Source organism: Lucilia cuprina, chromosome 5 (genome assembly GCF_022045245.1).
Source record: "Lucilia cuprina isolate Lc7/37 chromosome 5, ASM2204524v1, whole genome shotgun sequence".
In the NCBI taxonomy this organism is placed as follows: domain Eukaryota; kingdom Metazoa; phylum Arthropoda; class Insecta; order Diptera; family Calliphoridae; genus Lucilia; species Lucilia cuprina.
Window position 1 is genome coordinate 21246868 of NC_060953.1, and position 13311 is coordinate 21260178.

Below are 13311 nucleotides of genomic sequence, written 5' to 3' on the forward strand. Positions count from 1 at the left end.
TTCTCGAATTATTTTCATAAAAAATTTAAAATTCGTGTGGAGAATAATTTTGAACTAAAATTAGAAAATTTATTTTAAAATGAACAAAAATGTTTGAATAAATTAATATTTCGTAAATTTTTCCATATTTATTCAAAATTCCCTTTTTTCAATTTATGTAAATTAATTTTTTCAAGAATATTTTGCATTATACTAAAATATTTCGTACAATTTCGTATATATTACGAAAGAATTTCGTGGTGCGTACAATGTACGACATTTTTCGTATATATTAGGCATGGATTTTTTTCAGTGTATAAGCTTGCAGCACTCAAATGTATTTTGTTGGATATGTTTAGAAACAAATGATTTTTTATAACTTTTTATGGATCAGTTTGATGTTATCAATCTTTAGGTAACATTATAAATCGGAGTAAAAATGGGTAAAGTTATTTTAATTTTATTATTAAAACAATTTGAATACATAAAATTTTCGTATTTTTGAGTTACAGATCTGGAGAATATCAATTATTATTATTTTTTGCTTATTTTTTTATTTTCTTGCGATAATTTTAAGTTCCTAAATTTACTTGATTTACTGTACCAGTTCTTATATTTTTCAGACAACTGCAAGAGATTTTAAAAATAGTTCATGTTACATTTATTTGAAATAATTATTTAGATATCAGTTTACCTTTTCTTCAAGGGGAAATATTGGATACGACCGTGAAATAAGGTACTCTAAAAACTCATTAGGATTGAGGGTATCAGTATGTAATCGCATACGTCTTTCAATTTTTAATATATTTCCCACACAATCTGTGATTTCACCCGCATTGTATTTCTGAAATATTTTAGCTAAAACTGATAGCATACAATCTTCAAAATATTCACTGGCAACATTTTGTGTAATAAGTTCTAGCCACATTAAAAAAATTGTCCCATAATCAGATTCAGGAATAAGTAGCATATTCTGAAACACCTTTTTGAATGATGCATTAGCACTCCAGGGTAAATTACTAGTTCCCACCACCATAATTTTATCTTCTTTTCTAATTGATTTTAATACATCTTTAACCAATGCAACTTTCAAAAGAGTTGGCTTCATGTATATTTGATCTTTCGGAATTTTTTTCCAAAATATTCTGTGAACGTCTTTTATATAAATTATTGTTGGTTGAAAAGCCTTTGCAACTTTCATTACAACATGAACAAAGTATTTTAGATTTTCGCTAAACTGGTAAGTTTTCTCGGGACTTAAATTGATAAATATAGCACCTATGAAAAAAAAGAACAAAAAATTAATTCTAAAATTGACAAACAAGTTTATTAAAGTATGATTGCACTATGCGACAGAAAAAATACCATAGAAGTGACTATTTTTCTGACAGGTGTTATTTATTTATATATTTAAGTCAAAGGATTCAGGAAAGAACACATAAGCAAATATTTGCACATCCCATACGAATAAAATGTACAAAAAATCTTTCATCTGAGAAACTAATAGAACTAGCATCTTCAAATTTTGCACGAAAAACTTTAAATACATCTGAAAATTTTGGACTTTCATCAGGGGGCCTTGAAACCCCCCATATGAATTAAACAGAAAAATTCGTATATCTAAGAAACATTCAGAAATTAACGGGCGGACTTTCAATGGAGGGCTTGGCACCTCCTATATGAATTAAATACAAAATTTCGTTAATCTAATAGAACTAGATTCTTTAAACTTTGCGCAAAGAACCTTAATATTCATCTGAACATTTTGTTGAAAATAGGCGGACTTTTATCTGGGGGACTTGGAGGCCCCATATGAATTAAATAGGACAATTAGTATATCTGAGAAACTATTAGAACTAAAAAAATTTAAATTTTACATGAAGAACATTCATGTGAACATTTAGAGAAAATCTCCAATATGAATTAAATGCAAAATTTCGTATATCTTAGAAACTATTATATTATTCAAATATTTCATAGGTTACATTAGAATATAAATTAACGTTTGGAAAAATTGGTGAACTTGCAATAATTTGCGAGGCGTCCCCAATATGTAAAAAAAATTATATCTTATATAGGGTAGAAAATAGGGTTGCAGCATGGCTGGATTGTCCAACTTTTTTGATGCTTGTTCAATTTCAAGCATCAAAAAGTTAATTTTTGATGCTTGAAATTGAACACATATCCATGTTTTTAACGTGTTTTCATATATTGAAATATCGTATTTTTTGCTTTGAAATGTTTTTCCGACGTAAACATTTTGTTTTAAAAAATAAGTTTTTCATTTAAATTGCACTAATTTTAATATTCAAATCATTCCTGTTCTAAACACATTATGTGTTTTATAATTAAGCATGTCGAATTGAGATGATTTTGAACTTGCAAAATGTATTGAAAGCGAGCTGAATATGAAGTGTTTTTGAAAAAACATGATGTATTTCAAAAAACACGAAGGTGTGAACGTAGTATTAGTTAAAGCACTTATATACTTATACGAAAAAACGAAGTAAGCTATATTTACTATTGCGATTTTTATGAAATTCGGTGGGAGTAAATTAAGTCCACAAAATTAAATTTCAGATTGAAACTCATAAATGCAACTACTATTAAGATTTCATAACCATAAACTTTGACTTCCACTGTGTCATTGGGATCGTGACTTTTAGTTCTTTATTTAGATTTTATGGATAAAGCTGAAAACAAGGTTTTATTTTATCTAGTTAAATTCTAAATTTTAGTCTGTTCTTCTGCAAATGCTATGCTTAAATTCGCTACACGGTATTATTATTGGTCGAAAATAGCCCATATTTCGAAAGAAATCTTCAAATCTGTGTATATCAGGGATATAACTATTGACATTTCTTGCATATATGCAACTTGGAATAGCATAATCGAACAGATCATTAAAAAAAAGTGAGAAACTATTTTTTAACAACGCGGTTGTTATAAAAGTTGACGCAACGAATGTCTGCCGTCTGTTTTTTTTAAATTAGTTTTTTGAGGCTCAATAAATCTCGGGAATCCAAATCTTAAATAACTGAATTAGATATGCCTTTAAGAATTTAGCTGTTTAAAACTAGTAAAATAAGTCTATAGGAATCGAAGATATGGTCAAAACAAATTATTTTTTATGGAATTTTTAATTAAGGGATGTCAAATAGTATATTTGCGTAAAAGCCAAAAAGTCCAGACATATAGGCAGTGATGAGTGATGACCCCTGCATTTTTGGTGTATCACTGTGAAATTATTTCCACAAAACCAAAATTAACATTTTCTCAGTATTTTTTATGCTTTTTAAAACCCAATGTCCAGCTTTTTGCGAATTGAAATTACGTATGAATTTTATATACCACTGAACCTAGAAATATGAAATTAAGGTTTAGGTGAGAACCTATGAAAGGGGACTTTTTGAATTTTCTATAATATTAAAGATAGTATTTATAGTGGGAACATGTATAAAGAAACTTTTTTGGTAGTTATAAATTAAATACAAATCTGGAGGTTAGGTTTTTATGCAACAACCTCATTGATCAAATCTATAAAAGGAGACTTTCTGATACTTTTTCCTGTTAGAACTGGTATTTTTGATTTTTTGTACTTTTTATTCTATTTAACACACCATGGCGAAGGCTATAAAAGATTCGGCACGGCCGAATATAAAACAGTTACTTGTTTTAGTCAACTTTTTCAGCCTTTTTTGGCTTAGCAGTATCAAAATGCTTTTGAAGATTTATTGTCGTTTTCACGCATATATTTCTCAATAATCTAATGGGCATTTCGGGTTTCACTTCAGTTATGTTTGCTAAAATGATTAAGCAATAGCTTAGAAACTTTATAAATAAAGAATGTTTTATTCAATAAATAATCGTCATAAAATTAGTTTTTGTCCACCTGAAAATTTCTAGACTGAAATCATTAGTTTGGTTTACATATTTGATTTGTGTATATTACAGTGCTGCATATAACTTTTATACAAGGTTTGAAAATGTGAAATGGGTCAGATCAATTATAAATACAGTATAAACAAGTATAAATGTATAATTGGACATGGCCGACCATATGATAACCAACACTAGTCAGTATGTTAATAATGTGGATTATATTATTTTTTTTGCATCAAAATAACTCGAGAAAACGGGTTTCGTTCTTAGAGCACTACCACTTAAGGATAGGATATTTTAGTTATAACTCAACTGTACATAATTAAATTTTATGAAACATATAAGGTTTGTTCCTTTACTTGTCAAGTTTGCATGTTTGTACTAGAAATTGAAAAAGAGAACAAATTTGAGCAAATAAAAATATTTTCTCTTTGCCAGAACTTGCAGGTTTTTACCAGAACTTTTTTCCTGCCAAATAGAAAAAATTGTCAAATAAATTATTTGTTTAAAAAGTACATTGAAAACATAAAATTTTTTATTTATTGAAAGATAAATTTAGTTTTTTCTAGTACCCTTGTTCCATCAATTTCAGTGGGACCTGAATAATCCAAGAATTAATAGGCAATCAATTATCATGACCGATATATATTTATAGGTATGCATATAAACACATTTAATTTAGTACCAACCTAACTCAGACGCTAGAACAAATTTGAGCAAATAAAAATATTTTCTCTTTGCCAAAACTTGCAGGTTTTTACCAGAACTTTTTTCCTGCCAAATACAAAAAATTGTCAAATAAATTATTTGTTTAAAAAGTACATTGAAAACATAAAATTTTTGAAATTTTTTATTTATTGAAAGATAAATTTAGTTTTTTCTAGTACCCTTGTTCCATCAATTTCAGTGGGACCTGAATAATCCAAGAATTAATAGGCAATCAATTATCATGACCGATATATATTTATAGGTATGCATATAAACACATTCAATTTAGTACCAACCTAACTCAGACGCTATTATGTTACACAATAGTTGTTTTCCATTATTGTCGGGGCCAATTAAACATAAGGTTTTAGATTTATCCACATTCAATGCTCCCATTCCGAACATGTTGTCTTGAATAACCATCTTAATATCAGCCTTAGCAGGACCCAGTGTACTGCAAATAAAGAATTGCTTTACTATATTTTCATATCGCTTATTTGCTAGAAGATTTATTTTTTTTTTCTCAAATATACTAGAAAATATAAAATTTTAATTTTTTTAATAAAGAAATAACTTCACACAAATTTTACTATCATATGTATAACATCAAGTTTATGGTCTATGGTGATTTTTAATACATTTGGCTTTAAAACTCAGCCATAATTTCGTCTATTTATAATAAAAAACAAGTAAGAGTTCTATATTCGGCTGTGCCGAATCTTATATACCCTACGCCATGAAGTGTTAAAAGTAAAACCAGCATAACAAATTTTTACAAAAAATCAAAAGTCCCCTTTTTTTTAGATTTTTGATCAATCTGGGTGTTTCGTATGTGCATAAAAACTAAAGAGTGTAGCATTCATAGAACGAAAAGTCCCCCTTTATAGATTTTCATCTAATCCGGGCTCTACATGCTTAATTTCATGTTTCTAGTTTCAATATTGTAGAAAATTCAAAAAGTACCTTTTGAAAAGAACGAAAAAGTGCCAAAATATCCCGTTTTATAATTTTATGCCTCTATGGTCAATATTACAGAAAGTTCAAGAAGTACTTTTTCAAGAAAAAGTACAAAAAATCCCCTTCTCGCTTTGTTTTTATAAAGAAGCGTACAATAACAAAATTTACCGTATGCTGATGTATTTTGTTTCTGTTTTGATAAAATTTTCAGAGGTTGTCTCCTTGCATGAATTAAAAAGAGAACCACATAATCTGGTACTACGTGTTGCCAGTTGCCCGCAGGACTATGTCCTGGCTGGTCAGTTGGTTAGGGTTCCTTTGGCATCCATGTAGAGGCTGTGGTGTAAACCCAAATTCGCAAGAAAAGTGAGTTGCGGTTAAAAGACTGATGTATGGTAAAGTGAATATTTCGAGATAAGTTCGGTGCTGTTGCCAAAATAACAGATACCCCAGTTTATTCCGGAATAAAGTTAAAAAACAAATCAAATGCTTTTTTTGAATAATCCTCATTTTTAACATACTGACTGTTAAAAATGATCATATGGTCGGCTATGCCCAACTATACATTCATACTTGTTTTCTCTTATGAATGTGTCGGATAAATGAGAAGTGTGCTGGGTTGTCTGATACTTGGATGAAAGGTATCATATACAAGTGATAACATTGAATTTTCCTTCCTTGTCCAGATATGTTCAGAGTAAAATCAGTTCATATCAGTATTATCACAGTGTGTCACTGTGAGTAAGAACAAAGTCTTGTTTTATTTGATGGATTCGTACTTCGGTCTACCGGTTACGTCTCTACTCAGTAAAATATTTTCAAATTTTGATAATGAGTATTCTAGGTAATGTAATTATTTCATACATTACTTGGTAATGAGTTAATAACATAAATTAATTTTTTTGAATAGAATTTGCAGTCAATTGTCTATAGCGTATGTCTAATAAGGAATTAGTTAGTGTTTCTGACCTTAGTCGATTTTAAAAGTTTTTTTCAAGAAATGTTGATATTTACATTTGTGTGGAAACCATTCCGGATAGAATGACAAAATGACTTTTTAACATTTTTACATTTAATAAGAGAATAGACTAACAAACTTGAAAGATAACTGTAAAATCAGTTTTAAAGCCGGAAAAGTTGGGTAATGAGATTTGTAGCCAGTTATTTTTTGGTCATCGTCAAACAAAAAAAAAGTAGATATTCTCCCAAAAAGTAATTACTTACACTTTTCTCCATGATTACTTGCCTACTTATCGGGTAAGTAAAGATTTTGCTGGGTAGGCGCTGTTGCCGAACCAACAGAGACCCATCTGCGTGGTTGTAAACGGAAGTGATGTTTTATAGATCGGAAGTTAAGCAACGGGGCAGCGATGGTAAGAGATAAGATAGCTCAAGTACTCGAGTACTCAAGTACGCCAGGTACTCACGTAAAGCACTTCCACTTCATACCCTTCTCACGGAGATGGAGGTTATAATAGTTCTGTCGAAGGAGACTTTATTTGTTAAAATGGGATAACAGGATCCAATGTCAATGTTTCACGTCTAACTCAAAGTAATTTAATAAAATTTAAAAGTGTAATCGGTAATGTGTTTATAAATGTGGCCCGATCATAACAAAAATCGGTAATGTCATTAAAAGTTCTATAAAAGTAAGTTTTGCTGACATTTGTTGACATAAAATAACATTTAACTAAATTATGAGCCCAAAGGCCCTATTCGGGGAGTACGGTTGTATTGGGGCTAGACGAAATAAAAGACCGATTTTATCCACGTTCAAAAGGGTTCTTCCTTGGGCCAAAAAAAGCGTCCGCCAGCAAAACGGACGGACTTACATAGCTTAATTAAGGTTGGTATAGGACGAATATTTTCGTATGTTACAAACATCAGCACTAAACCAATATACCCTCCCCACTAAAGTGGCATAGGGTATAAACACTGTTACCGAAATAAACCAAAATACCGATACCGCTATTTTTCAGTTGTTAGGAATGTGAAAATAACAAATAAAAGTTTTATATTCGGTTATACCAATGTTAATTGCCGTTAATTGAATGCTTAATTTTTTTGTCAATATACTCTCCATTTAATTTGATGGTGTTTATCAAAATGAATGTGTATTTGTTTGTATGTTTGAAGTTTATATACGGCTAAACGGCTGAACCAATTAAGCTCTATCGGTCAAGATAGAGCTTAGATGTCAAAGTTTGACATTTTGGTTCTAGCAAAAATCGTACAGGGAGCTATTTCTTCATTGTTTAATTTTTTATACCCTACACCACTTTAGTGGGGAGGGTATATTGGGTTTGTGCCGATGTTTGTAACATACAAAAATATTCGTCCTATACCCACCTTAAAGTATACCAATCGGCTTAGAATCATTCTGAGTCGATTAAGCTATGTCCGTCCGTCTGGCTGGCTGGCTGTCCATGTAAACCTTGTGCGCAAGGTACAGGTCGCAATTTTCAAGATAATTGGATGAAATTTGGCACACACGCTTCTTTTGGCCCAAGGACGAAGCCCCCCAAATAGGGCCTTTTGGCTTATAATTAATTTAAATGATCTATTATGTTAACAAAAGTCGACAAAACTTAGTTTTATAGAACTTTAAATGAAATTACCGATTTTTGTAATGATCGGGCTTCATTTGACCCTATCCCCCATACAAACTCCCCTTCAGAAAATGACTTAAAGGTCAAAATTCACTTACAAACACTAATAACACTTTTAAATTCTACATAAATAATATTGAAGAAGACTTAACTCCCCCTCCCAACATTTTTAAGGATAGGGCCATATTTTGCCCTACTATCCTTTAAGCCCTCTTAAAAAAATCTCTTTTTTGCCAAAAAAAGTAAAAATATTCCGAAATAAATTTAAAAAAACCAACCAAATGCTTTATTTTTTTAAATAATCCCCATTTTTAACATACATACTGTCTGGTGTAGGGTATCGTATGGTCGGCTATGCCCGACTATACATTCATACTTGTTTTAAACACCCTTTTTTGTTGGGAAGAAAGTAGGGTATTCAAACGATTAATCGTCGATCGGTTAATCGATCAATTTTTGACGAGTAATCGCTGGAATAAATGAAAATTACCAAATTACCAAATAACGAATAAACCGAATAATATATATCAAATAACTGATTAAGAAAAACTTATTATTAAACAATAAAATTACTGTATATCTTCAACAAAATTCAATATTTTTATATTAAATTTTTTTCTTTATTCAATTTTTAATTACTTTTCTATAATAAAGATTATTTATTAGATGCTTTTTATAACAATAATTCAGAAACATTGTAATAAGTTGTTCTGATTTACCTTTCAGATTTCTGAGAAGAAATCTTGAATATAATGATATCGCCATTACTTATACATACAGTTTTGAGAAACAGTGTTGTGTTTCTAAAGAATTTCTAATAAATTCTTCAGCAATACATAGTTACACACTAGTTCATTAAACGTATGAATTCTTCGTTGATAAATCTCCAAAACAAAAATTTTATAATCTTAATTTCTTCATATAGAAGAGGATTTCACATGAAAATAAATAATTTCTAATATTTCAGAAAAAAACAATAGAATTGAATTTAAAATAGAAAAATATTGTAGAAAAGAAATAATCAACCGAATAATTTTGAATTATCCGATTATTAATCAGCCTAATTAAAACCCCAAATAATTATTTGTCGAATATTATTTATTATTTAACGAATATGACCAAAACCCGAATAATTGAATACTCTAGAAGAAATCTTATACTATTTCCTTTAAGGGATATATAGTCCCATATCTATCAAAAAAATATTTTTTAACTCATGAAATATGAGCAATTCCCATGAAATTTAGCACAAATCTGTTTTTTGCACCTATAAATTTTATGGTATAGTATGGCGGACATCGGGACATATTTGACTCTAGTCTCGAATAATAATACAAACATCGAAATTTGTCACAAAATATTTTTCTAGGAACATAAACCTACCTACCATATAAGATAGGTAGGGTCCCCTTAGATAATTACTTTAACACTTATTACTGCCTTAAAAATATCTGTATGGCAATGAAATTCGACACAAACAAGTTTTATGGGAACCTAAATTTCACTGCAAAATTTTATGAAAATTGGTTCATAATTGACCCTACCTTCCCTTCCATGTTAGATTTCTTTCAAAAAATACTTTAACACTCATCACTGGCTTTAAAAATCTGTCTAGCAAAGGAATTCGACACAAACATGTTTTATATTAACATAAATATCTATATCAAAGTTTATTACTATTGGTCCATAATTCACCCTATCCCCTATATATGGATCCTTAAGAAAAAGGATTTAACTGAGTGATAAATATCAGCATAAACATAAATATCAACATAAACAAGTTTTATAAGCTGTAACATCCTTCTGTCCAATTTTATTTAGATCAGTCCACAATTGATCCTTGTACTATTGATAATATGTCATGCCGTTCTCTATTTTTATGAAGTTGATACACATGTAAAAGTTCAGCATTTTTAAATTTGGATTTATATAGCTTTTTTAGTTTTTAAAGTAGGCCACAATTAGGCGGTAAATTTGGGAAAAGGATATATTTTTAAATAACAGTTAGTTTTGTTGAGTTTCATTACGATACAAATGGTTACAAGTCAATTTTAGACGTTTAAGACATTTTTTGAAGGGGGGTTTGTATGGGGGCTAGGGTCAACTAATGGCCGATCCTTACGAAAATCTGCAGTGTCATAAATACTTATGTAAAACTTATTTATGCCAATTTTTAGAGAGATAATATAAATATTTGACGTAATAATGGCATAATTGGGAGGTACGGTTGTATGGGGGCTAGGTGAAATAATGGACCGATTTCAACCATTTTCAATAGGCTTTGTCCCTGTACCAAAAAACATGCTTGGTCACAAATTTCATCAAATTATCTTGAAAATTGTGGCCTGTACCTTGCGCACAAGGTTTACATGGACAGCCAGCCAGCCGGACGGACGGGCGGACATGTCTTAATAGACTCAGAAAATGATTCTGAATCGATCGGTATACTTTAAGGTGGGTATTGGACCAATATTTTTGTATGTTACAAACATCAGCACAAACGTATAATACCCTCCCCACTATAGTGGTGTAGGGTATAAAAATTATTCAATAATTTAAAGAAGTTTTTATACCCTACACCACTATAGTGGGGAGGGTATTATACGTTTGTGCTCCCGATTTTTTATGCCATAATTACGTCAAATATTCTGCTATCTCTTTAAAAATTGGCACAAATAAGTTTTATATAAGTATAAATGACGCTGCAGATTTTCGTAATGATCGGCCTATATTTGACCCTAGCCCCCATACAAACCCCCCTTCAAAAAATGACTTAAACGTCTAAAATTGATTTGTAACCATTTGTATCGCAATGAAACTCAACAAAACTAACTGTTATTTAGAAATATATCCTTTTCCCAAATTAACCGAGGATCGGCCCATATTTGACCTATATAAAGCCTCATTTAAAAATTTTAGTTTTTTATCAATAAATTGCTTAAATATTTTGGAATTATTGGTATTATTCAACATAAAAATTTTTTTATAAAAAATAAAAATTTTATAAAAAGTAAAAATTTAAAAAATATACTCATGGTGTAGGGTATTATATGGTCGGCCATGCCCGACTATACTTTCCTACTTGTTTCAGTTAGATATGGAAATTCTCGACCCTTTACAAAAAATTTCAAGCCAATATCTCAATTACATTCAAAAATATGTTCATTTAAACCTGTGTCCTTTAATTTCATCTTTTTCATATTTTAGTATTAAATATGACAGAACATGTTTAAATCTTATATTTACCTATTTTCTATTTGTTTGCTTATCCTTATAATTGAAAGGTCCTATTATGCTTAAATTTTCAGAAATTTATAACTATTCTTTACCTAAATTTTTTTGACAGATCATTTCGTTCTGTTTCTTTTATGATCATGTAGGTAAAAAATACAGGTAATGATAATATCGATTCATTCACTAAAAAGAAATATCAATGACTGAATTACAGGTTATAGTAAATAGTCCTAAATGTTAATAGGTAGACAGTTCGTAATTTTTTACTTTGGAATACCTGTATCGGAAATGACAAGAATTGGTATACTTCTCAGATTTTAAGTACCATATTTAATAAATCTACAATGAAGATTACATTAAAGTACGAAGAGTTGTGTTCCGTTTTATGGAGTGTATCTTCAAAAGGGCCAGAAAGAATTGAAGACATTTCAAATTATATAAAAACTACATATAGTAGAAAAGTAGACAAAACAGGCATATCAAAAATTGAAAACTTTTTGATGTAAAAAGTAAGTCTGTGGATGGAAATCAAAGAAATATCGATAAAATTTTGTAGTTGGATGGAAACTACTACGGAAATCTCAACTAGTGGGGAGTAGCACTCTTTATACCCTACACCACTAAAGTGGTGTAGGGTATAAAAAGAACAATAAATGGATACTATCAGATATGGATATATCAGAATCTATACCGGCAGTCAACCAATTTAATAAGATGGCGAGTTGATAATTCTCTTATTTGGTTAAAATGACATGATATATAACTTGAAATAATATTGCTGATAGCTTGCAAAAGCTGGAACTACGATGGCTATACTTGATATAGACCAGTTTTGTAGTGGTTACCTATTAAAAACCATATATCCGATGTTCAGCTCAAGACGGTTGTTCAGATGAGTGGTGTATCTAGAAAGCACTGTGTTTAAATAACTATTTTATTATTTATAGTACTTTGAATTAATTTGTTTTCCAAAAATTTCACAAAAAATTTTTGGAAAAGCTTTTTGTATTAGTTATACACATATTTAATGTATTCATACCCCACAGAAAATTTTCAGAGAACTCGGAATTGTAACCAATGTTGTGTGCTTTACTTCGTGTTACTTATGATTTGATTTACTTGTATATAAAATCTGGATAAAAAGTTTAAATTTTTAATAATTTTTTTTTTTTTTTGCATTACATCTTAATATACCTGTGATTAACATTGTATATGAAAACAGAAAATTAAAATATAAAAAATCAAGTCTGCTGTAATTTAATCAACAAAAAAAATTTCATTTATCGAAAAATATTTTTTGGATCAACGTTTTTTCAATGTTTAGATTAATTTTAAGCAAAATTTGTTGCTTAAAATTAGGATCATGATATAGCGATGATTGGAATAGCCTTTTACGTATGAATGAATTTGTAGATACATGTTTTTTGATACACTTGTGTTCGAGCTAGGAAGGTGCTGTAGAAACAATTTTACTTACTAGGTATATCGGTAAAAAAGAAAAATTCTGAATACAAAACTCAATATCTTATCCAAAAAATTGCTTCAAACTCTGTTATTTTGGATAATTTTCTTTTGCAAAATAAGTGTTTTTACTAATTTGGACATGCAAAAATATTTGAAATCGGTTTAATAGTTTTCTAGATATTGCTCATTATGTTACATATTGTATTAACATATCGTATAACATTGATTTTGGACCAAAACCTCATAATCTGCTGCTTTTCAACAATTTGGTTTTTCTTACTTTATTAAATTGCATAAAATATAATATTTATTGATATTAAATCAAATAAAAAATTTATATTTTTATGAAAAACTCTCTATCTGAAAGTTGTAAAAAACCTCTATCTGATATAAATTTTTGAATAATTTTGCAAATAAATCATTATATAAATTCTTTTTATATAACGATTTTCAAAAAAATTTTAACAACAAACTGACG

The 13311-nt window shown here is 29.4% G+C and overlaps 1 protein-coding gene across 2 annotated transcripts in view; it reads right to left on the reverse strand.

Annotated features, from left to right (window-relative positions):
* Positions 1-429: 429 nt before the first annotated feature.
* Positions 430-13311, reverse strand: part of LOC111683114 (IQ and AAA domain-containing protein 1-like) — a 158513-nt gene continuing 145631 nt past the window's right edge. For both annotated transcript variants that reach the window (XM_046952888.1, XM_046952887.1), the window contains 3 exons: positions 4866-5023; positions 674-1257; positions 430-606 (listed from right to left, as the gene is read on the reverse strand). In XM_046952888.1, coding sequence (XP_046808844.1) covers positions 514-606; positions 674-1257; positions 4866-5023 — 835 coding nt within the window. In that variant the 3' untranslated portion in view covers positions 430-513. The remainder of the gene's footprint in view (positions 607-673; positions 1258-4865; positions 5024-13311) is intronic.